The sequence below is a fragment of the Malurus melanocephalus genome, unplaced genomic scaffold (assembly GCF_030028575.1).
Source record: "Malurus melanocephalus ecotype Western Australia unplaced genomic scaffold, MMel_1.1 scaffold_7, whole genome shotgun sequence".
In the NCBI taxonomy this organism is placed as follows: domain Eukaryota; kingdom Metazoa; phylum Chordata; class Aves; order Passeriformes; family Maluridae; genus Malurus; species Malurus melanocephalus.
Genome location: NW_026623239.1, coordinates 763,157 through 788,769, shown reverse-complemented (window position 1 = coordinate 788,769; position 25,613 = coordinate 763,157). Strand labels below are relative to the sequence as shown.

General features: G+C 38.5%; 1 protein-coding gene across 1 annotated transcript in view; it reads right to left on the bottom strand.

The window, feature by feature from the left end:
* Positions 1–15,922: 15,922 nt before the first annotated feature.
* The window catches only part of DTWD2 (DTW domain containing 2), a 67,863-nt gene continuing 58,172 nt past the window's right edge, over positions 15,923–25,613 (bottom strand). Inside the window, exons 7-8 of the mRNA XM_057373099.1 lie at positions 18,473–18,601; positions 15,923–16,346 (exon numbers count right to left, since the gene is read on the bottom strand). Of these exons, the coding sequence (XP_057229082.1) occupies positions 16,176–16,346; positions 18,473–18,601 (300 nt within the window). The 3' untranslated portion in view covers positions 15,923–16,175. The remainder of the gene's footprint in view (positions 16,347–18,472; positions 18,602–25,613) is intronic.

Genomic DNA, 25,613 nt, shown 5'->3' with positions numbered 1-25,613 from the left:
ATGTTGATGTTTACATGTGAACCTCCCCACCCGACTGCAGATAAGGAATGACAGACAATACTACAAATTAGTGAAGGTCAACAGAGCAGGAGGCARCAGTTAGTCAATTACAAAGGCAAACCCTCTGCTAAAGCACCAAGTCCTGTGTTTTCTCAGTATAATCAACTGCCTGAGTCATGGGGTCTAATAAAATTGACCTGTTTTTCCTTTGTCTAATTGACTGATGCCTAGAATTGCATGAACTTTAGGTGTGGTAGAATTTAAGTCTTAATATCATGTAGCAAAAGGCAAACATCTAATTAGTGTGTCTTCAGGTCTGATGGCTGATTCTGCAATCCTGTAGTTCTATCCAACCATGACAAAATTTTCGGTTTGAGGGTGTTTACAAAGACAAAAAARAAGTTGTTTACAAGCTATGTATGAAGTCTACTGGGTGCTAGTAAAGTTGCTATAGCAAAACAGCTCTTGTGTGAAGAACAAGGATTGAATTAAAAACAGACGTAAAAAAACCCTAAAGCTTTCCTCAGACAAGATGTATTTTTTTTTTCTGTTAGAGATGAAAACAAAAAAAAAAATTGTTTTCTTGAAATAGCAAGGTGTAAAAATTTTCCTGATTCATTCCCCAGAATAAACAATTCAAAATCCTAAACAGACTTTCAGATACATTTTCCCCCCTTAGTTCTGTGGATTATCTACATAACTATTCAGACCTTTTAAAAACCTGTATGCAGCTTCAAGATTTTAAAGGTTTGGATGGTTTTCCCCCACACATTTCCTATATATTTTGAGCTTACCTTAAAATGGCCTTCAGAGGAAAGGTCTCAGACCTTGCTCTCCCTTGATAAGCAGCTGCAGCTGCTGCTGATACTTCGTGGTCCCTCCTTTAGCCAAGACACTTTTGTGTGCATTTTAGGTTAGACCCCACTGCTGAGCTTTAACTGAAATAGGGCTGGACACATCTGACTTGGATTTTCAGAGGAATCCTGTACACACAAATCTTCCTGCAAGAGCTGATACCTAACAAAAGCTGAGCCCAAACCTCACAGGTTTCTGGCCATGGCACAGTGAAAAAAGTAGCTGGACATGAAAGGCCCAGTACGTTTACTTTTGCTAAAGGCCCTATGATCCTCTTCCCCTGCAACTAACCTCACTAAAGTTWGATAAAGTTAGGAAAGTAGCTATCAAACTCCACTATTACATCACTTTCAGTGTGAGAAGACAGACATGATTAAAAGTAATTATTATGAAAAAAAAAGGAGAATAAAAATTGAGACAAACTTCAAAATTGTACTTTCTGTATATAACTCCCTATGCATTCACAACCATATCAAGGAGTTTCTGCTTTTGACAAAGCTGTTCCTTAGGGTTTCCACTAATGCATTCTGTTTGAAAATMTATTAAAAATAAGTTCATCCAACAGTGCACCACAGAGCACAGCTCCTCCTATAAAGGGATTTTTCTGACACCAAGAATTATAGACCAAGAAAGAAGCTGAAAAGAACGTTCTAAAACTCAAAACCAGATTTTAGTCTTCATTTATGCATAGTTTGGTGACAAAGTATAAATATTCTCCCTTTCTTTCTCTAACCACACACAATATTTTAAACAAACACAAAAATGTTTACACAGTTTTACATATGCAAATACAATATACCATTTAGTAAATCAACTTCCAAATTCATTCATGTTTCCATCGTTATATTAGTACTTTCTCTCTCTAAACCTCTAACATTATTTCAATGTTCTCTCTTTTCCTGGCAAATTTACTTGCTACTTTCCTTCCCTCCCAGCTGCACATTTTCTGATGCCYCACTAACACATTTCCCTTGAACTGATTTTGCTTCTCAACCATGTCTATGTCCCCCAGTGCCATACTGGACTAAACAATCCATTCTCTCACCACATAAGARTCATTCCCTGAGAGGTAAATCAATTTATTTGCCATTTCTCACTCCTTTCACCAACAGGCTACTCATTTGAAAAATCAAAAGTTGTTTTCAACAATCCTAAGAGCAGCACACTTAAAATACAAACCATGAACTCAACCTTTCTAAACAATACTTCAAGTGCTCACATACATCCAGAAGCAAGCAGCCACAGTTTCCAAAGAGTATTAAAACAATACTTTACATTGCCACTTAAGGCCATCTAGATCTACAGAAAAGAAGTCAAGGAAAATGGAATTCCTTTAGTCACTGATAAGAGTCTATTACATTCATGAACTGCCACAAAGAGAAACATTTCAGAAAAAAGGGGAAAATAAGTAGACTTTACATCTCCCGTTGATCAGATTTAGTACAGTCTACAGGCCCATTTAGTTTTAGACAGCTCCACTGACAGGTCTTAGTGACTTTTCATAAATTTTAAAGCTTCTCTTGAACAAACTTCTACATAGTTTAAGGCATTGGTCTGATAACATTAGTACTGTCTCAACTTTTACATAAATATTTCCATTCATCTGAAAAAGTGCTTATGCAATAACATCAACAAAAACTAAGCAAACATCAGAAGGCTGCACGTCTATCACCCACAGCTACAAATTAAATCAAATTACTAGTTTACATTACTTTTAGCAGGATTAGTGCTCAAAAGTATGGGTTTCCCTTGGGATCTTTGAGAAATCAGAGCCCAAGTTCCCTTTTAATGAAAAAAAAAAAAATTACAGGTTCATTCATTAATAAATATTAACTGTGTTTAAACTCCTTACCAAGGAAGAAATACATTSGTTTGTTGATAGTATAATTGCCTCTGATACAGTACAATTTTATTTTAAATAAAATTAAGTTCCAGAGAATGCCTTAACATATCTTTCCTCTGGCCATCRCAGTCTTTTGCCTCACTGACAAAGAGGATTTACGGGAGGAAAATTAGGGGGCGCAGAGAAGTCAGTCTCCTCAGACATCATTTGTGCTGCGGTACGTGGGTCCTGTCGCACACAGCAGGAGGATCAAGCATTCCTGCGACAGTGTGCTCTGCACGGAGTCACTGAGCTCAGGAAGGCAGCACCAGGAGGGCTTTGCCCTTTTCCTTTTCCTCTGCCCACCCTGATCACACATGACACCCTCTGCAAGACTCTGGTGGATATTTACACTTCCATGCCTACATGCACTGAGATACTAGAGGCATTTCTGCCAYGTAATAGACTCAGGCCCCGACAGAACATACCAATTGGGTCCCACTGGAAAAGAGAAGGTTTGTTTCCAGCTTGTGTAGAGCTTCTGTCCAACACCAAAGCTTCCTCACCAAGGGAAGCAGATGCACCCCAAAGCCAAGGCCTGCTGAGTGCCAATACAATAACAAATGACCAAGGGACAGAGTTTACACAAGAAAACAAAAGAGTGCTAACAGGACCTTACACACTCACCCACAGACATCATCTATAATACACTTCACAAATTTTGAGCTGGCTCTCATATTTTATAGTCTGGTAAGTGCTTTATAGAAAATTATCATTGATAAACTGTCAGTTAAGATACATGAAGGCCAAAGACGTCCCAGATGGGAAAATTAGTGAGAACTTCCTGAAGAGCAAATCAAAAATATAGCAGTTTATACAAAATTGATGCCATGGCAGTATCAATTGTGTGTTGAAGTTTTAGTTTAAGATAGAGTCTTATGAACCAGAAAATATCATAATCTTATATTGAGAGATGAGGTCTTTGGTGCAAAGAAAACAGATCTTTGAAAGCAGAAAGTTAATAGAAAGTGGTCAGCACAGCCAGGCAAATGAAAGAACTAATTTACATGCAATTAAACTCCAGAGACTCAGAAAAGTAATTCTCAAGTCTGTCCAAGCACAAATTAGGCATATAAAAATAAGAGAATTAATCTGTTAATTTATTACTTGGGGGAAACTGGTACTCTCTTTTTTGGCAACTTTTCAGGTAAAAGCCAAAGGAAATATATTTAAATGCAGCCTTTCAGAGAGGTGGGTAGGCATGTGCTCCAATTTGTGAAGAGGGAAAGTCAACAGAGACACAAAGGAGGTTAGAATGCAATTCCTAGCATAAAGAAGATGTTGAAAATCAAGGAAAAGGCAACAAAGGACTATGAAAGTGTTTCAAAATCCAAATGCTCCTGAAGGGCTATCTGTAGTATCTCATGTTTTTGTAAAGCATGAACTATGTTTGCAATTTACAAGAATTATAATTTTGCCAAGAATAAATTGTGACTTGTGTGATAAACCTTTAGAAAGATTGCAGACCTGATTTCTGCTTCACAGAAAGACAAAAATCTATTAAGAAAACAGCAGAAGGCACCAGTAAAAATATCATTTTTCAGYGCTCAAATTAGCTTGTTTTACTTTTCTAGGAACAAGCCTAAAGACTGCTCCACTGAGCATTTGAGGCTAACTGAACAGCTCATGGAGTTGAAAAGYATAACCCCAGGATGCCAACACTGTAACACGTTTAACATTAACTACTCTACATCGCACCTTGTGCACACATGACCAGTTACTGCATCTCACTCACCAAGAAATACTACTATTATACAATATTTCCTGACATATTTTTGTCCATATCATTAACTTAAAATCATACCATCATAGAATTTTAGAATATGCTGAGTTGGACATCACACATCAGCACCACTGAGTCCAAATTCTGGCCCTGCACAAAGCAGCCCAACTCAACCATGTACAATTTGAGATTTAAGGACTAAAATATGTTGACCTATTTTGGTTTAACCCACATTTCCGAGGTTTTATTGCTGCAGCTGAATCTGACCTGCTATMTGGAATTAATATTTTTAAAGTTAATTAACTGAAAGGAAATCAAAAGCCATAGGGAGCSTGAAGTACAGATAATCTTTCTAAAACTGTCATTACATTTCAGAGCAATCACATCTACTTTCCTGAAATGACGTCATCCTTAAGAATCACCTATGTATCACCAACATGGTGTCATTTTTTATTAAAATATAGTTTTGATTTAAGAAACACTGAAATATAAATGTGTCACAACTGTTTTGTGTGTCAATATGCTAGGAGTGCCATTAAATGCAAAATCTCTGGCATTACAGAGCATCATTAAAATATGTTTTGTCAAACTGGGTAGGTTTAATTAGACTTATTATATCTTAGAAAGCACACTGCAAAAGCCGAAGACAGTATGCAAGAGCTAGGCACAATTAATTCTATTCCTAACAAAAGCTGCCGTAGAAATTGTCAACTTGTTTCAAAACAGAAAGCTGTTACATTGCCAAGTAATGAGAAAATAGTGCAAAGCAGTATTTCAACCAATTACCTCGATGTATGGTAGAATAATGTAACTAAAGTGTATCGCAAGTTGGAAGGGACGCTTGAGGATCATTGGGTCCAAATAGCTGGTCCTTGCAAGACTACCTAAAACTAAACCACGTAACTAAATGTGTCATCCAGACACCCCTTGAACTCTGTCAGCCTTGGTGATGTGATGACCGTGTTCCASTGACCAACTAATCTCTCAATGAAGGACCTTTTCCTAAAGTCCAGCAGCCCCATTCCATGTCCTTGTACGTTATCACTGGTCACCAGACAGGGGAGATCAACACCTCCCCTCCACTGCCCTCCTTGTCAAAGTTGTAAACCATAAACAAATCTTCCCACAGCCTCCTCCCCACACACCAAGTGACCTCAGCTCCTCCTTGTAAGTCTTGCCCTTGAGACTTCACAATCTTGCACTCCTCCAGACACTCTCTAATATTTTAATGTCTTTCTTACATTGTGGCACCCAATACTGCCCCCAGCACTCAGGGTGAGGTCTCCCAAGTGCAGAGCAGAGCAGGATAATCCCCTCCCTTGCCCAGATCGTTTTGCTGTGCCTGGTCCTGTGCCTGATGCTCTCAGGCTTTTCCAAGTTATTGCTGGCTGTTGTAGGCCCATTTTGGGTTCTTGAAAGCTTTTCTTCCACAGGCTGAACTAGACCAAATCAGCCTGTCTTTGCAGCAGAGATACTCCAGCTCTCCAATAATCCTCATGGTGCTTCTCTGGTCTCACTCCAATAGTTTTATTTACTTCTTATGTTGGTCTTGAATGTAGCAACCTGTCCTGTGGTCTTGCTTGAAGATTTGCATGGAAATGTAGCAGTCCTCCCTGTGCCCAAGGCACTGCCTGCCCCCTCCTGCAGAGGCCWTGGCCATTGTTCGGGAAGCAGACTCTGCAGAGCTACCAGGCTGGACAGGGTGTTTCCCCACTCCTGAGCTTTATGAGCAGAGCAAGGGAACACTGCATGCCTGAGAGTCACAGCAAGTGTTAGGGTGACATCCTGTGCCCACACGATCCCAGGGGATGCTGTGTGGCCTGCAGGATGCCTGACCCTGTGCTGAGAGGTTCTCCTGAGCTCCTGGTGGGGAAGGGCTCTGCTGGACTCCTCTAGGCTGACAGCACAGGCAGCATCATCTTCAGCTCTTGAGCTGCCTGGCTGCTTGTGGCTCAGCAGGAGAAGCCCCTGGTCAGGTTTTGCTCACATGCTCAGGGAATGGGCAGCTGTGCAGTCAGGAAGGGATTTTGCCCCAAGGTGGATTGGTACTCATCCCTAGGAGTTTTTCACCTTCCTCTGGAGCACTGAGCATGGTTCCATGGCCATTGTGAGTAACTTCCTGCCTGCTGCACTTGCAGCACCACACCACTTGTGCCCTGTGTATGCAGTCAGGAAGATTTTTTTCCCTTGAGTCAGACTGACGTGGTCCTAGGGTTTTGGGTTTTTTTCGTCTTCCTCTCCAGTTCTAAGCATGGAATCTTTTCTAGAGCAGCTGTGGGTAATTTTGAGTAAGGGTCTGCCCACCATCCTTGCATCATGGTTGCCCTGAATTGCACTGGAGCTGCCAATTCTCAGCTGTCTGTGCACTCCATAAAGCTGCAGCTTTGTCTTCGATCTGTGGTTTGTGTCCTGTGTGCGCTGCTCTGGGCGGGGAACCTTGTCCTGCAGCATTGCTGTCAGCAGTGCAAGCACATTGCGGCTCTGCAGCAGGTTTGGGGGGCAAAACAGAGAGGCTGCAGGGGTGGCGTCTGAGGGAAGGTGCCAGAAGCTTCCCCCATATCAGACAGAGCCAGTTCCAGCTGGCTCCAAGATGGACCCACTGCTGACCAAGGCTGAGGCTGCCAGTGGTACTGGCAGGACCTTAGGGACAACATAGCTGTGAAGGGGAAAAGAATTTCTGCATTAGCTTTCCAGACACTGCAGTGAGCTTTTGAATGCCACTGCACATTAGGACACAGTTTCAACTCCGGGATGTTTAAATAAACATTACATGCTGCAGTGAAGTCCTTACATCCCAGTGTGCAATGCCACGGTGAAGGAAAGGCAAAAGCAAAAGGTGCCTCTTGCAGCCTTACATTCCTCAGGGAGGCCTTCAACACACACTGTTGCTGCAGCATGAACTCCAGCCTTAGCAAACAGCACTAATGAAACAAATCAATAGGAATGGCACAATCAATCCATTAACTTTTCAAAAACTCATTTTGAGCATAAAGTTAGCAAGTTAGCAAGTTTTGGTGCCACAGTGGAAATGTAGAAATTAAGAAACCTCTTTAAAGTCTTCAAAGAGGCACAGATAAAAGTTATTATCCTCTGTGTAACTCAAGCATCTACTGGCTGCATTCACAACAAGGCATATTTGCACAACAAATATATTTGCTTAATGAATATGGAAATTAAAACACAACAGTTGGTATTTACAATGCATTTCTTACATGAGCTACCATAGATCATTTCTAAAAGCTGTTTCTATTAAAGCTGGCTTGTGTTGCTGTTCAGATTACTTACTCAAAGAAATTTAACTCTTCAGCAAGCASAGCAACATGAGTACCTTTTTCCCTACAGTTTCCATAGCTGTAAAATTTTGTCACCAGGCTCTCKCTTGAAAACCAGTCCAGCTTGCCTRAGAACTGGAGCCTGCTGCTATGTTAAGTAACAGTGACCCTCCACTTGGTACCATTTTAAAACAGAACATTTGTGACAACTTCAGGAGTGATACACATGAATCCTGTTTGGGGTTCAACCCCACTGCACCCTGGTTATCCTACAGGACAAAACTTATTAATACTTAAACATAAGCATTAAGTCTATCATGCATTTTACATAGGATGCTTTGGTTCCAACACAATTTCTTCATTGAGTCATTGGCCAGCAAAGCACTTGCTTCCATCTTACCTGAATTATTCATGATGCACGCCCCTGTAGAGATCATCAACTTAACTGGAAGAATCACTCAACAGAAACTGCCCTGTCATATTTTATTTTTTCCCCTTTATTAAGTTCTATTGTTAATCAAAAGCACTGCATTTTTCCCCAAAGAAATAGTACATGAAGCATTTTTCACTAATATATATTACCTCCAACTCATCAAAAATAGCCCCTTGCACTGAAAGATGGAAAATATACTGTGCAGATAACAAATTTTCGAAGAATCATTGAAGAAATACAATGTAGATAGTAGATATCAGTAGATTTGGATATAAATAAAATTTGGTATAAGTAACCACTTGCCAAACATCTACTTTAAGGAACTAGTAATTGTCTCAAAATAAAAGCACTGATATGAATGTATATTTAGAAGAACTTACAAAGGATATTAAAATCACCTGTTGATATAGAATAGACACAATTTATACAATTATTTCAGAAGAATGATATTTCATCATGAAAGCTGAAAATGTATACAGGGAGCAACTAGGTTTTCATCTTCTGTGGTTGACTGAGTAATATTTGAGACAGAATATAACTAGTATTTTACAGGGGAAAAAATAAAACCTGTAAACTTTAAATATCTGTTAACTGTAAAACTTGCAGTGAATTTAATCCAAATCACTAGAATGTAATCCAAAACTTCATAAAGGAAAAGTTCATACCTCTGGAAAGGGCAGCAGAGAACCTATTTAAAAAAAAATAATTTATTTCAACAGAATATAAAGATGAAGACTGATTTAGTTCTCTGAAAGGTTATCAAATTCACATTACAATTTTTTCTGACTTCAGAGTCCTAGGAAGTCAGAGCAGATGTAAATTAAGAGTCAAAAACTCTCTGATTCTGTAACTCATGCAGCTCTCCTCATCTAATTCAATTCCTCTAGCAGTTTCTCCCATGTTCCTGAATTTTAGAACTACTTTTAAAAACAGAACAATAAATATCCAATTCCCTGTCCTCAAACTTATCACTTTGAATTAGTACCATCTTCTCATATGCACACACTGTGAAAACAACAATAATTTAGAGCAATTTATGTCTGAGGGCAACAATGCTGACAGGAAAGTGAATGATTCTTGTTTGATTTTTTTTAGTAGTTACATTTCTCTTGATGTCATTAAAATTTTTAAAGAGGACATATCCTAAAGAAGAGGTTGCATCCAGCCACAGATTCACTTTTACAGCAGTAATATTCAGCATTACAGTTTTGAGCCACACAATAGCCATGCCCCTTTCCCCCATGTTTGATGTGATACATGCCTCTAGAGACAGAAAGACAGAACTGCTCTTCTATTCCCTGGAACAGAAGGGCTGTGATTTTCCTTGCATCTTTTGAAGGGCACATAAGCGAGGACCTCCTGTTAGGAGTTCTTAGGTAAAGTGTAAAATCTGGTCCTTAAAAGTTTGCTTTCATATTTTGTCCTCTATTATCAGACAATACTGACATTAAATTTTTTCCATTTCAGATAAATCCCTAGTAAACAGCAACTGCAACAGAAACTGATGTTCACAGTGTTCTCCTTTCTCATATCAAAAGCACGTAATGCCCTGACAGTGCCAGAATAGCTCTGCAAAATATCATCTGCGATTCCACAGTGACGACAGGGTCAAAAGGAAACATGACTGTTGTCTGAACAGAGAGGCAGGGAGGATTTRGTTTTGCAGACAGAAGTGTAGGTTCAGCCTGCTCAGCTAAAGAAATTCTCACTGATCACAGGGAGGCAAGTGCCTCGAATCCCAGAGGGGAGAACCGTTGTCTCTCTGGGGGGARATAAGTGAACAAAGACATGTTGTTGATAACTGAAGTATATATTTTATTTACTACAAATGTTTGCTCAAAGAAGAGCAGAAAGAAAATATCTTTGAATAAGGCAAAAGTCACAGACCATAACTGTTCCATTTTTTTGGGAAATACCTGACTACCAGCACTTTTCATTAMCAAATGCCTTACATTTCAGTATGAAATAGAATGACCCATAAGATTCCAGTAAGCTGTCATTTACAGCTCTGTTACACTCCCATGAATAAAAACTAAAAAAGCAAACCAGACATGAACACTACTTTATGGACTTACACTTTCTGTGAAAAAGAAAATCCATATAATCTTTCTGGGGAAAATTATATGCATGAACTTTTCATCTAAACCGAGTATTCCTCACAATACTGACTCCACACAGCATACACTAGCACATCTAGCACTGACTGAAGACATCCTATCTAATCCCTGAAAAAAATAGGGACTTGATTTTGGATGAACGTAAAATCCCTTAGAGGACTACTTCAAGTATAATAAAGCACCATAAGCTGAAATATTAATATAGAACAGTATAATTTTTTTCCTCATTACCTACTGCTAGTAATTATGGGAAAAAAATCAAATGTAATGTATGTGACCTCAATTCTGCAAATGCTTAATCACTACCAGTATATGACCCATTTCTCAATATATCCACCTTAAAATATCTTTTAAAAAAACATACAAAAATCCCACCAGAAATTTATTATTCATTTTATCTACACATTTTGTAGATATGCAAGTCTTTCARCATTGAAAACAGGTAAGGAGAAGCAAGACTTTTGTTTCACAGAAAGTTACTTTTCCTTCTAAAACGTCTTTTAAAAGGGTGAAAAACTTCTAATAACACATAGTTTTAAATGCATTATCTATATTTACATGCATATATATAAGTAGGAAATGGTATACTTATTATTAATCTGCCAAATATTTTTGTTGTTCTCTTCCACTAACACATAAAGTAGTTGTGTCTTCATGTGACTTCAATTTTTTGTATGTAATCTTTGATAGCTCTCTTTACTGAGAGCAAATCGTCATATTTAAGCCCAAAAGAATCTTTCCATTCCAGCTACTGAGGCTTTTGGTTACTGCTTCCATGGGCAGAAGGAGCTCTTCAAGGCTACTGTCAACTGCTTACTTCCAGCACAGAAAATGTGCAGTATTCGTGCTCCAACCAGACCAAGGGATAATTGATGTATAAACATCAACTCAAGCCATAACTGTGCTGCAAGCATTGCGATCCCATAGATACCGCAATTTTGCTGCTACTTAGTGACAAAAGTTCCTTCTCACATAGAAAAGCACTTGGCATCTTTTAGGACATACAAAGGGATTCAAAGAGATATTTAGTGACTCTCAAACMACTAAAATAATGCAGCTGCACTAGGATATACTTCACAAACAGGACAATCCAAAACACAGTGACAAGTAGCAAGCTTTGTAGCAGATGTACCCTAGAACAGAAACAACTTTTATCTAAGTCTCTGTACTTGTTTTGGCATAGTAATTTTCTTCACAGTGGCTAATATAGGGCTGTGTTTTGGATTTGTGCTGGACACAGGGTTGACAGTACAGAGATGTTTTTGTTATTGCTGAGCAGAGCTCACACAGAGCCAAGGCCTTTTCTGCTTTTTGTACTTCCATGGTGGTAAAGGAGTTGGTGGTGCCTGGGAGGTTGGGAAGAGACACAGCTGGGACAAGTGATCCCAAATGACCAAAGGGATATTCCAGACCGCATGGTGACATGCCTAACACATAAAGTTGCTGCAACAAGGAAGAGAGGGATGTTCAGAGTGATGTCATTTGTCATCACAAGTCACTGTTTCTTGCGAAGGGGCCCTGCTCTCCTGGGGATGGCTGAACACCTGCCTGCCCATGGGAAGCACTGAATGAATTAGTTTTGCTTTGTTTGTGTGCATAACTTTCGCTTTCCCTATTTAACTGTCTTTATCTCAATCYTTGAGTTTTCTCATTGCTACCCTTCCAGTACTCTTCCCAATCCTGCTGGTAGGGAAAGTGAATGAGTGGCTGCCTGTAGTTTGGCTGCTGGCTGAGGTTAAACCACGATAATTTCTCATCCACTTCTTAAAACACAGACTCTTCTCTTTATCTCCCTCTGTCTCTCCCTGCGAGACAAAAGCAGCAGGTCTCAGGATTGGGATTCTGAATTGTGAATTGGAATACAAGGAACAAACCTTGTAACCAAGGCAATACAGAAGTCCCTAAAGTGCAAGTTTTGTGGAAGTGAGATAAGAAATGGCTGCAGAAGAACAGAACCAGTTCTATTGTTTTGGTTTAAACTTTTTTTTTAACTTCAGTATAGCATTCTGGGGAAGGACAAACTGTGGGTGAGAAACAAAATGTTCATCTCATTGCACCTACTAAGGCATGGAGCTGGACACGCAGCATTTGGGTGATGTTTCAGCGCAGGAAGATGTGCATGTTTGTGTGGTACCAAGCAGGAGTCCGCCACTGCTGCAGAAAGAGAGAAGAGACCTCTGAAACTGAAATCCTTGAAAAACTACTACAGCAATTCAGTCTTCATGGAAGTTCATGGATAAAAAAGGAATCCTTTTTCTTCAAATAGAATGAGCTAAGTCACATCTCTTCATTGACTAATTGAATAGTGTSAAAAAGGCACAAAAAAAGAGCAGTAAGTACTGTAATATCAGAACGTAAACAAATTCAGTTCTGTAGAGATGTAGTGGAACATASTACAGTAAATTAAATATTTTATTGCTTTGAGGCAGAAACAAATATATAATTTATGTGCATTCATGTATATAGACATAAAACACACAAACATCAAGAGAAAAGCATGAACCACTATCTCTTTTTAAAAGTTCAATTTTTAATTAAATTTCAAAATAAGCAGAGAAGTTGCATAAAATAATGCAGCATAAGCTATTTTTTATCTAATGTAGCAGTTGAGAAGAAAACCCTTGGTCTTAAAATAATTTTTACCTCTTTTGAAGTCAGTTGAAAAGTTTTCTTTTTATCTCAAGGAAAACTAATAAAAGAGTAATTTATTGGTAGTATGGGGTTATGAGAAAACAAAAGTAGAATCTTGAAGGAAAATACATCTGTGTTTGTCCTGAGACTCTCTTTAATACAAAAGAGACTTTGTTCTTTCCTGAACAAAAGGGGAGCTGTGGTTAGTGTCCTTATTTTAAAAGATTTCCAGCTTTGTCTTTTTTTCACAGGTTTTGTTCTACAGATTATTAAAACATGGTGAATTAACAGCACTCACATTTTAAAAATACTTGTATCTGTTCAGAAGACTTCTATCTGTGTCACCAGCTTCCCAGCCCATGATATTGGGGCACATAGAAGGTAGACTTCATTTTGGTGGCAATATTTGGAAGCACGAAGTAGACAAGGACAAAGGACCAAACATTAGAAGCAAACACATTCCTTCCTTTTTAATCAATATCTTGTTAGACTGTTGGGTTTCACTCATTAATCTTCTGGTAAGTGAAAAATGAAATGGATTTACCATTACAGCAAAGTAAAATTGCAAATTAAATTCATTCTAATGAAATTGCTTACAAAGAGTGCTATTTCATCACACACAGCTTCTGTCAAAAGAGTTTGGACTTCAGAGTACTCATTTCTTTGAGGTAATGTATTTATAAGCAAATTCTGAATTCAAAAGATATGAAAACAAACTTTCTAAATTCCTCCTCTTACACTAAGCATATTTTTTAAATCATGCAAATTCCACCAAAAAAAAGTTTTTAAAAGTATTGTGTTTTGTGTTTTATAGCTTAAAAAAAATCTGAAACTGAACTTCATGTGACTGCTGTGCTGCATCTAAATGTTCCCTATATTATAGCTGAGCTTGAACATAAAACTCAAAAAATAAAATGCCTGGAGGTTTACAATGAATTGTTTTTAATTTCTTCAGCAAATGCTGCATATTGATTGATCTAGTATTGTACATCACAGGAAATTAGCAATTAAAGGCTTCCATGCAACCAGCATGAGATCCTACAAATCCTGTTATCCACAGGAGCAAAATTAAAAGAACAAGAGGAATCAACAAAGCTAAAAAGTGCTTATTGTAAGCCATGCAGAATTTGTCCTTTGCTGAAAAACACAGAAACTCTGCACAGATTGCACACACAAGAGTATTTAATGTAGGATTATAACTCAATTAAGGCAACTATTTCTCTGATCCTGTAATTCTAAGGCATTTTGCAGATGGCTATGAATCTCAGGCTGTAATACAATTTTTTTTTCTGTTCTCTATAATATAAACTCCTATATTATGTAAAGACACACTTAATCTTCTGCCTAGGAAAATAATCTTCACAATGTAGGTCAAAAGAAACACTGCTGGTTTTGATTAATTTAAAATAAGGTAAATTGAATTAGCACATACAACACTAAATGTGAACTTCATCCATATTTGTAAATATGACATTAACAATAAAGCCTAATGGATACCCATGTTTGCTTAAGGAGTTATTGACCACATCCCACAGCACMGGGAAGGAAGATTCCCAGCCCAGCAGGATCTATATCAACCTCGGAATTGGAGGCAGCATCACACATAAGGCTGCGTATGCAAATTGCATGAGACTGCTACTTCAAACTCCCAGTTAGCCTGGAGATTGGTGTGCTACAGGAACAAACATGCCCTTTCTCTGTTCCAATGTGAGCAAAAGTGCATCTACACTATCATTAATCATATGAGACTGGTTTGCTTCAGATTTGTCAAAACTAATTCAGCTTTGCTGAATTTAGCAACAGATACTGGATTTATCTAGACTGGGAGAAGAGAAAAAGGTTATATAAGCTTTACTAGCATAGCCAGACAAATTATATTGTTTATCCATGCCTAAACAAAAGGTCACTATTAGCGCAGGGTTAACTAAAACTTCTTAGCTAATCTCTGACCTAATTTTAACCTCTCTTGTTAATTGCAGAAAAGTTTTCAGTTAAAATATTGGTTAGTTGTGTTTACACATCCCCCCTGCCTCTGTAGTTTCTTGCCTTACAGCTCATAAATTAAAGACAAAATATCTTTTTCTAAGACTAATTAGTAGCCAATTAGCTTCATGTTGTTACCTAGAGTGGATCTGACAGTAAAGACAAAGATTAAGCATTTTAATCTCTTAAACACAGGAGGCATTTATGTAGAAGAAAGGATTATCAGAATCTTTATTTCACTTTACTTTTCCCTCCAGATCATAAAATACTATTTCAGAAAGCTTGGAAAAATATCCAAGACTTCTGCTTCCAGCAATTCCTATTAGAAAAAAATACAGTTTTAAGTGAAAAACTAAACACACAAAGTCTAGAGGATCTGTAATCATGTTGGTTGTAATCAGACACAATCATCTGTCACTGCATCATACTTCTTACAGAGCAGCTTACACTGGGCTTGTTTAATTCCTTTGGTAGCATAATCATTGTATGCCAGGGTACAGGTATGATGTATTTATATCCGAGATGTCCCAATCTGCAGAAGACTAGTTTTTGCTCAAGTAAAAGAAAAGCACCTGAGTTGTAATTCTGAAAATCACTTTTCCACTTTTCGTACATCAGAATTGTTCAGTTTCTTGTAAAAACATATGAAGACTTAATTTAAAAATTAAGTCTGAGAGAAACTAAATCCTATTGCATTTTAAAATACATGTAAATTTACRAAGGAGTTCTAATAATATAAGAAATAAAAATCTCAAAGCTAGAAAGAACTGTCCAAATAACATGCCTTATGTTCATCTGAACTAAGTAACCTAAGGAAGTACGGTTTGAAAGCCTACTGTAATTAGATACTGAAGATAAAAAGCTAGTAGAAATTCAATGCCATTCTAACTGCTGAAGCCTTACCAATTCCATCACATTCATATTCATATTTCTCGTCTTTTTGTACTGATAAAAGCCTCTCCAAAATATATTTATCCAGTCATACTGAGGATCATATTTGACACCCAAGCGATAACGTAAGTCTAAATTRTGTTCAGTTTTCTTCCTCTTCTCCACAAGAAATGAGAATGCTCTTCCATCATCTGAACAAAGGCACCTGGCCTACCACAAAAATGAAAAAGCTTGTCCATTACTGTTTGTCACATTGGTAGATAAACTCTTGCCTAAAAAGGCCCAAAAGTTGTTTTATTACAGTACAATCAACTGCTTGGATCAAATCCAGATTCATATTCATTTGCTAGCTGCAAATAAATCCCACTGTACAGTCAGTACAGTTTTCTTATATTTTAACATTATTCACCAAAAGCTCCATTCTTCTGAGCTTGCGTTTATTCTTTGGCATGGGCTTGTCATATAAGCCATTTTTGAGAAGATGCTCCTTGCTGTGATGGATCTGGGCACCATGCTGAAGTTGGAAAGAGCATAAAGCTTGCAGCGGATGGAGTATAGTCTGCAGAAAGGTGAAGAGATGGGGGACAAAAAACCCAAGCTTTTAGTAAGACATTTTAGAGACATTCAGGTTTCTTTTTTTTTCAACCATTACTTAAAAATGCTAATAAAATACAATTTGGATGATAAATGTTGTTAAATATAACCTTTGGAGTCAGAGTGTAGCTGAATAAAAAATGTACTGAAAAGAACCACAGAGTAGTCACACACCCACCTACCTGGTGCCATCCCTCACTCCTTCTTTCGAAACACTCAATTCTGACTTCAGACCCAGCCATATTACTGTTAGTTACGGCTTTGACTTGACCTTAGCAATAGACTACAATCAATTACTGTGGCTCGGTCAACAAGTTGCAATAAAATAAGTCACAATAACTAAGCTGTTTTTGCTTGCACAAAAATCCCTTGAGGCAGAGTTATAGAGAGGAGCGGCTCATGATGAAGGCAGCTGGATTGCTATTCTGGAGACTCCACTGTGTCCATGCTTCTGCCCAGAGGTACTGCATAGGAATAATGAAGCCACACAAACCGAATTTATCTCAAGTAGTTCTAATAGTAGACTCTTCATTTTCTGGTTGCCTGACCGAGTCACAGGGGCCTCATGTGCAGTTGTGTAAAGCAATCACATATGTAACTGCAGTCAGCAGGAGCTGAGATTCTGCTGAGAAAAATACGACTCTTAAGAGCACACAGGAAAATCAAGTGATATACTAGGCATCAAACCAAGTACCCACTTTTAAGTTCCATGATTCTCAACTTCAGTTCACCATCCTATATGATGGGAATAACACTCAGATCAGGGAGGGTATTAAAAAATGTATGAATGTAGCTCCTGGCTGCTGCGGTGCTTAGAGAAAGCAATGATTTTGGTTTTGAAAAGTAGGCTGGACCAAGTCTTAGTGGTAGCAGTGAATCAGAATATAGGACTGGTAACTACAGACATTAACTAACTATTCAGTCTAAGACTGAAGACCTAATGAAGTAAAAATATGTTGTGCTAGCACAAAAAAAAATAAAAAGTTAAATAAAAAACATATATATATATACRAGTTTCTTGAAAACTCTCTTTACACAGAGTTCCAATTTCTGAGCCATGTTTTCTTGTGTGTCCACACATTTTGTCCAAGTCTGGTTTAAATCCAATTGATTTAATTGATGTGAGTCTAGTGTCACAGAGGCAGACATGGAGGTAGAATACTATATATTATGCCAACTGTAGGAGCAATTTCTGACATGAGAAACTTTTTTAGTAGGCCGAGGTTAAGTGCCAAAATATTGCCTCCCTGATGGAAAGCAGCATGAGCACTGAAGGGTGAACACTACCATGTAATGGGTACATGGATGAGATTGAAATCTCTTTTCACAGACCATTCTCTACTAGATTCTGGGCACACAGCTGAATTGCTGACCTGGCTCTGTGCTGCAAAACTACTTGCAAATGTTTTTCAGAGGGCTTATTAAATTGATATTACTAATGTCAGCAACAAAAGATTAAGAAGGACATCCTCTTAATGATCTCTTCAATCACAAACTAGTGGGATCACAACTTACAAGGAAAGGCTAATGTCCAATTAGTATTCTTTGACCTCAGATAAACTTAAACTCGAGAGCTATTAAGTCCCAAATTCCTCCAGTGACATGTAAGAGTTGGTAGACATAACCCAGTGGGTTGCATTCCATGGTGGAAGAGTGGAGGAGATAGGGAACCTGGCTTTAAAAAGCATTAAATCTTCTAGATAGCTGTGAGGGAGTATTCAGATCATCTCTGCTCTCTAGTTTTTGCAGAAAACAATTTACTTCTTTCCATGCAGTAACATACTTGATCTGTTACCACAAAATGAATTATGTTTTTCAGAGTCAAAGTTTACCTTGTTGTGTTCACTTTTGGAGCACAACATGAAAGAGTCACAGTAATCTGAACATGCTATAGATAAATAACTAATGAAGAAAAATTGTTTCATTGGTGGAATGGAAAAATTGTTTCCATTCTTGTTTTAGTTTGCTATACAACAAAATAATTAAAAATGTCATTAAGATTTTAACTGTCACATTACATTAATAGCTAATTACCTTCACTGCCCCTCCACCATTCATAAAAGAAAAACATAGGTATTTAAAGTTACATACCTCTTGTATACTCTTATTTTTTTCCATGATAGAAAGAGCAACAGCTGCACATTCAAGAGTAGACAGACAGGTGTTTGTTGGTTGTGTACGAATTACATATTGACTTGAAATACTGGGTTTTAACTGCACCTGAAAAATAGCAAACGCTAGTGAACTAAACACGTCAGGATAGCAAACAAGATACCTATTCTCTATGCCAAGCAAAACACATCTTCTTTCCCTTGTGTTCACTTCCTGTCTTTCTTTTTTGTTGCTTTGTCTCCCAGGAGCCAATGACATGCTACTGTTAAGTGTAATATACGTGAGTCATCATAACAAACAAAACCTGCCCATTTGTTACTATACAAACATGCAAAAGAAAGACAAACTAAGTGAAATTTTAGCAAAAATAAAATTATTCACTTACGCTTGTTTTATTGCACACTCTAAACACACACACAGTCCCATGCAAAGTACAATGGCCATATAGCCCCTGATTTTATATACCTTGGTAAAATATTATTTGTCAAAGTTCTGCATGTAAGACTTCTAGAAACTGTATTTATTCATACAATGTACTAGGTCACTGATTAGAATTATTTGCTTAACAAAATCATGTCTGAAAATTATTTAATGGCTCTGCCTCGAGTGATAAACACTTTACACTATATTGTAAATTAAGGGTTTTTAAGAAAAAGAATTTTAAAAGCTCCAAAAGCTTTTACCAAGTTTATAAACAGTGGTTGAAACAACACAGAATTTATACCATTAGACTCTGTGTGAAAATTCAGATATTCAAAAATTCAGAAATTCAGATAACTACATTTCAAAACAACAATTATGATATTTTACAAGCACTTCTCCATAAAATTATAGATAACACAAAACAACAATTTACTTGTTTGTTTGCTTTTGCTTCAAAGTAATTCGCAAATCATATGCACACTTTGGAATAATATGAGTTTCTAACAAAACATAGAAATGTCAAGTTGAAAAAACAGTAGCCAATTAAGTATCACTCACCAAAATAACAACATAAGAAAGAAGATAGAAACCATCTCAACCAACTCAAACTAGACAGGAATTTAGATAAACTGAATACAATTACTCTCTGGAATTTAGCCAAGACACTGAAATTAGTGTATCTATTCTCTGTAAGTGGCATAGGAGTTTGGGGACTTAGTTTCCAAGCCATCAGAAGCATGAAGCAACACATAAAATAAATTTTCATTTCTATCTGTAACTCAAGACTGCTGTTCTCAAAAGCCCTAATTTCAGCAATTCTCAAAAACTGTTACAGTAACTTAATAAAAACTGGCTTATCTGCCAACACACCACTCCCATAGCAAATGCTACAGCCTTTAAAGGATTTAAACCACAGCAAAAATAGGGACCGTTCAGTGTTTTTTAGGGCCGATTTTTTTCTTCCAGAGCCTTCCTTGGACATACCATAGGCAAGTGAAGGCCCAGCTAATCTTGTTCAGCTGTTCAAAACTGATGAGGAGAAAACTATTGTCTTGAAGTTCTATTGACCCACTGTTTGAAATTTTAAAAATCAGGAAACAGATTTCTGCTTTTATTTTAAATAATAGAACTGGAACTCTAGCCAAAATGTCTAAGTGTTCTCTTCAATATCCTTAGTATCAATATATTTCCACCTTTTCTACACTGATTTCCTCATCGTTACTCTTACTAGCTTCACTCTCCAAACAGAACCCAGCATTATGCAAAATTATACTTGGAAAATAACGTACCAACAACAACTCAAAAGAGTTAGTACAGCTGTCTCAAAGGGCATWCTAAAGAATTCTTGCCTGTTCTGTTTTCTGCAATAACACTACAAGCATCTCAAAACAGGCCGAGGCACAATATATTTTTCTGTGGCTACTATGGAAAACCTAGTACTTAAGATCCCTTCCTCTTTATGTTGATAGTGTCTTCTGTAAATCTGAATGTTATTTTGGGAATTAAGTTGTTTTAACTTTTCAAGAATGAAGGAAGAAAGTACCATCTGTGCTCCTGCTTAACATAAGCAGTAGTTACTGTTCATAGGTTCTATTTCTTTCATAAATATCTTTCAGGAAAAAAAATCAGTCATTTTTTTAAAGTAACTCAAAAAGCACAAAAAAATCTCAGAGTACAGCCACATCCTGCTATCTTGCCCATCCTTCTAGAAACTAAGAAAAATATGCCTTTAAGGTACTGGGGAGTAAAAGCATCCTCTGCAAGCTACTGCACAAAGAACCTCACACAGAAGATGGGTGACAGGCATGGGACAATCTTTCACTTGGTATCGAGTTTGCATAAGCACCTTTCACCTGTAAGCCAAAACAGCTTTCTGTATCTTAAGAAATTTCATGCAGTTAAATAAAATTATGCCAGAGAAGACAGGCTGAGTAAATTTAGTCTCAGCATGGTACTGAAATTTAGATCAAGATTATAAATAAGTTATTTTGTTCAAAACCTTGGTTTTAATTTCAAGTGACATCTTAAGAGCACTCTGTTTCTAAAATACTGGAGGGAATAACTGCCATGTAACTGCCACAAAAGGACAGCCTGAAAAAGGAGATAGCTGTCACAAAACCCTTTGTCCACGAGGGCATGACTTCAAAGAATGATTGGAAAAACGGAAACATAACCCTCATTTTTTATATAGGGGGAAACAGAAGATCCAGGAATCTACAGAGCAGTCAGTCTGTGCTAGGCAAGATTATGAAGCAGATTCTCCTGGAAGCTAAGGCACATGGAAAACCAAGAGGTGATTGGAAAGAGCCAGCACAGCTTTCCAGAGGGGAAATCACGCCTGGTGACCACCTGTGATGGAGACACAGCAGGGCAATTGACACAAGGRACAAGAGCAGAGCAYTGGCATTGTCTACCTGGACTTATGCAAAGCTTAATTTGACAGTGACTCACGTGATATCCCTGTCTCTAAATTGGAGATTTGATGGATGAACTTGGTGGATAAACAACTGTCTGGATGGCTGCACAGAAAGAGTTGTGGTCAAAGGCTCCYTGTCTCCAAGGAGACCAACGACCAGTGGTGTCCCTCAGGGTGAGTTCTGGCACTGATACTGTTCAACACCTTTGTCAGTGACAGRGACAGTGGCCTCGAGAGCACCCACAGCAAATTCCCTGATGGCACCAGGCTGCGTGGGACAAGTGACACGCTGGATGGGAKGGATGACACCCAGAGGGACCTTGCACTGGCATGAAAATTTAGGCTGTGTGAACATAATGAAGTTCAAGAAAGCCAAGTGCAAGGTCTTACACCAGGGTCATGGCAATCCCAGACAGACACACTGGCTGGCCAGAGAAGTGACTGAGAGCAGCCCTGTGGGGAAAGACTTGGGGCTGATGGTTGATGGAAAAAGCTCCACCAGAGCCAGCAGTGTGTGCTCACAGCCCAGAGAGCCAAACGTGTCCTGGGCTGCACAAAAAGCAGCGTGGGCAGCAGGGGAGGGAGGGGATTCTGCCCCTCTGCTCTGCTCTGCTGAGACCCCACCTGCAGTGCTGGGTCCAGTTCTGGTGTCCCCAACATAAACAGCACATGGAGCTGTTGGAACAAGTCCATTTACCCAAGGAGGGTAATGAAGTCAGTAAAGGGTTTGGAGTACATCTCCTACAAAGCCAGGCTGAGAGAGTTGGGGCCCTTCAGCCTGGAGAAGAGAAGGTTGTGTGGAGACCTCATGGCAACCTTGCAGCATCTGAAGGGGGCCCACAGGGAGGCTGGAGAGGGACTCTTCAACAGGAACTGTAGTGACAGGATAAGAGGAATGGGTACAAACTGAAAGGGGAAGTTATGCTACATATCAGGAAGAAATTTTTACTATGACAGAGGAGGCATACCACAACAGGGTGAGAGACTGCACAGGGTGAGCGAGATACTGGTCAGGGAGGTTATGGATAGCCCAAGCCTGGAGCCTGAAGGCCATTTTGGATAAGGCCTTGAGATATCTGGTCTACTGGAAGGTAACCCCACCTTTGGCAAAGCATGTTTAAGATCCCTTCAAACCCTTAACATTCTAGGTCTTGAATTAACATTTTAGGCATATCCATGTAGAACAGTGAAATAAGTCTCAGGTTATATTGTGACTTTCAGGTAAACCTGAAGTAATCTGTTCAATTTCCAGGAAATGACAACATATTTAGCGCATTGTCCTTGCCAATTTCCCATGAACTTTTCTCAGTAGGTATCCCATAAAGCCTTTTTCTCAGGCCATTCATGGAGTCAGGTTAGACTTCAGAGTCTTATGACTACAAGCAGCCTCAGGACATCCCATTGCTCTGGTGGAAACTGAGGTAAATAGACAATATTCTGTCTGTGAAAGCAAAACCTAATTGCCTCTGCTGAGCAGTGGCCGTGTGAAGATTCTCCCTACGTACACTCCTTACAACTTTTGCAGAAGAACATGAATTCAGATTAGCTCTTTTGCAGGTCAAAACCAGAAGCCTTCTTACACTCTTACAAAACACATCTGCATAAGAATTGATCTCAGATTTTCTTTCATCATATGTTTTTCTTGTATGTAAACACATTAAACMACAATGTAAGTGCTTTCAAGAATGACTTTTGCTTCTGGAACCAAAGTAACTTAAAAACCATATTTCATTGCTATGAGCTACTATGTGATAAATGGTTTGGAAGAACTCCAGGAGAACTACTCACTGAATGACTAAATGCTCATAATCTGAATATAATCCTACACAACGTCTCTTTGTTCCATGACTATGTCAAATGACAGCTATTTTTAAAACCTTACTTCTTAGTATTCCATTATAATCCCTTTTCATATAAAGAAGTTTAAAATAAAAAGGCATCCTGTAATTTGGCATATAGAAAAATATTTGAGAATGCCATAAACATATTCTGTGAAAATAGGTTTTAGTGTGTCCAGATATTCTGACTTTTTTTTTAAAACAACTTCTTAATGAGGGTAATTTAGATTGTACAGAGCACTTCTTTACTGTGTTCCTTGCTTTCACGGTTCGATGTAGTTGATTGACAAGAAAACAAATTGCAAAAGGAATGTGTCCTTCACAGACAGAAATCTTACATCACCAAAAAATAACCAAACCAAAAACAAAATACCAAAACAAAAGAAGAAATACAAGAAACAAAAACCCCTCAAACCCATGTATATGTCCTTTATCCAGACCACTCTTGCCAGATGGAGTTTTTAGAGTTCTCCTGCAGTGCTTCAGCCAAATTTGTTGGGCTGGACAAGGAAGCAATGAGCATCAAAAGGAAATATTACCTTTAAAAAATAAATCAGGATAAACACCAAGCTTTTATGATCATACATGGTAGCATTACATTTCTTACATGTAAAAAATTGTGGTAAGTGAACCAGGACAGAAAAGAACACTGTAAACAAAACAGATTACTAATAGTATAATTTATCTGGAGAAGACAAGTTTCTTACATTGCAAGTTTCCCAGTTTGTAATTTATCTTGTGATAGACTGAAGAACTTGATACATAAACATGAATTCCACTTATTGAATAGCTGAAAGAATAGCAAGCTGAATATGTATTAAAGTTAAAAAATAGCAACCAAAATAAAATTTGGAAAYTCAATTTTCCAAATATATATGTAATCTCATCTATTTGTCTATTCTGAACATATTTACATATGATACTGCACAAAGTTCAGGGAAAAATCAGGTTCCAAAGCATAATTTTTCTTGCAGGAAAAACATGTAGTCCAAACTACTTAGTACCATGTATACAAATTGTTTTGAGAAAATCTAACAACTACCTAATAATTCCGTAGGCTACATATCTATCTCTTTGATGCACTATGAAATCAAATGCCAAACAAAAATGCAAAATAGTTTTCAGTGACCTCCTTAGCACACCATTTCTTCTACAAAACTATTTACAACAGGCCCTTTTTTTCTGGTTATGCAACAATTTCTGAAATGTGTTTACTTGGGATCCCAAGTTTACAATTTTGTAAAAACTCAAATTTTTGGCATCTTCTCAAGGATGATAGAATTCAACGATTTAGCACTTGTCACTTCTTGCAAAGTTGAATTAAACTGTCTTCTCTTTCAATTGTTAAATAAGGTAGCAGAAACACCTGCAAAATTCTAAAAGTAGTTTAGAAATATCACCAAAGTAAATCTTTTTGAAAGTTATTTCAGATGCTTATGTCCATCTGCATACTTTGAATCCTTAACTATAGAATCATTGAATGTTAAGGATTGGAAGGGACATTGAAGTTCATGTAGTCCCAGAYGCCCCTACAATGGGAAGAGATATCTCCCACTAGAACAGGCTGCACAAAACCTTATCCAATCCATCCTCGAACTCTCCATGGTTGAGGCATCCATAGCCTTCCCGGGCAACCTGTTCCAGTGTCCATCGACTGTCATAGTAAAAATTTCTTCCTGATATGTAGCATAACTTCCCCTTTCAGTTTGTACCCATTCCCTTTTATCCTGTCACTACAGTTCCTGATGAAGAGTCCCTCTCCAGCCTCCCTGTGGGCCCCCTTCAGATGCTGCAAGGTTGCCATGAGGTCTCCACACAACCTTCTCTTCTCCAGGCTGAAGGGCCCCAACTCTCTCAGCCTGGCTTTGTAGGAGATGTACTCCAAACCCTTTACTGACTTCATTACCCTCCTTGGGTAAATGGACTTGTTCCAACAGCTCCATGTGCTGTTTATGTTGGGGACACCAGAACTGGACCCAGCACTGCAGGTGGGGTCTCAGCAGAGCAGAGCAGAGGGGCAGAATCCCCTCCCTCCCCTGCTGCCCACGCTGCTTTTTGTGCAGCCCAGGACACGTTTGGCTCTCTGGGCTGTGAGCACACACTGCTGGCTCTGGTGGAGYTTTCCATCAACCATCAGCCCCAAGACTTTCCCCACAGGGCTGCTCTCAGTCACTTCTCTGGCCAGCCWGTGTGTCTGTCTGGGAYTGCCATGACCCTGGTGTARGACCTTGCACTTKGCTTTCTTGARCTTCATTATGTTCASACAGYCTAAATTTTCATGCCAGTGMAAGGTCCCTCTGGRTGTCATCCCTYCCATCCAGCGYGTCACTTGTCCCACGCAGCCTGGTGCCATCAGGGAATTTGCTGTGGGTGCTCTCGAGGCCACTGTCTCTGTCACTGACAAAGGTGTTGAACAGTATCAGTGCCAGAACTCACCCTGAGG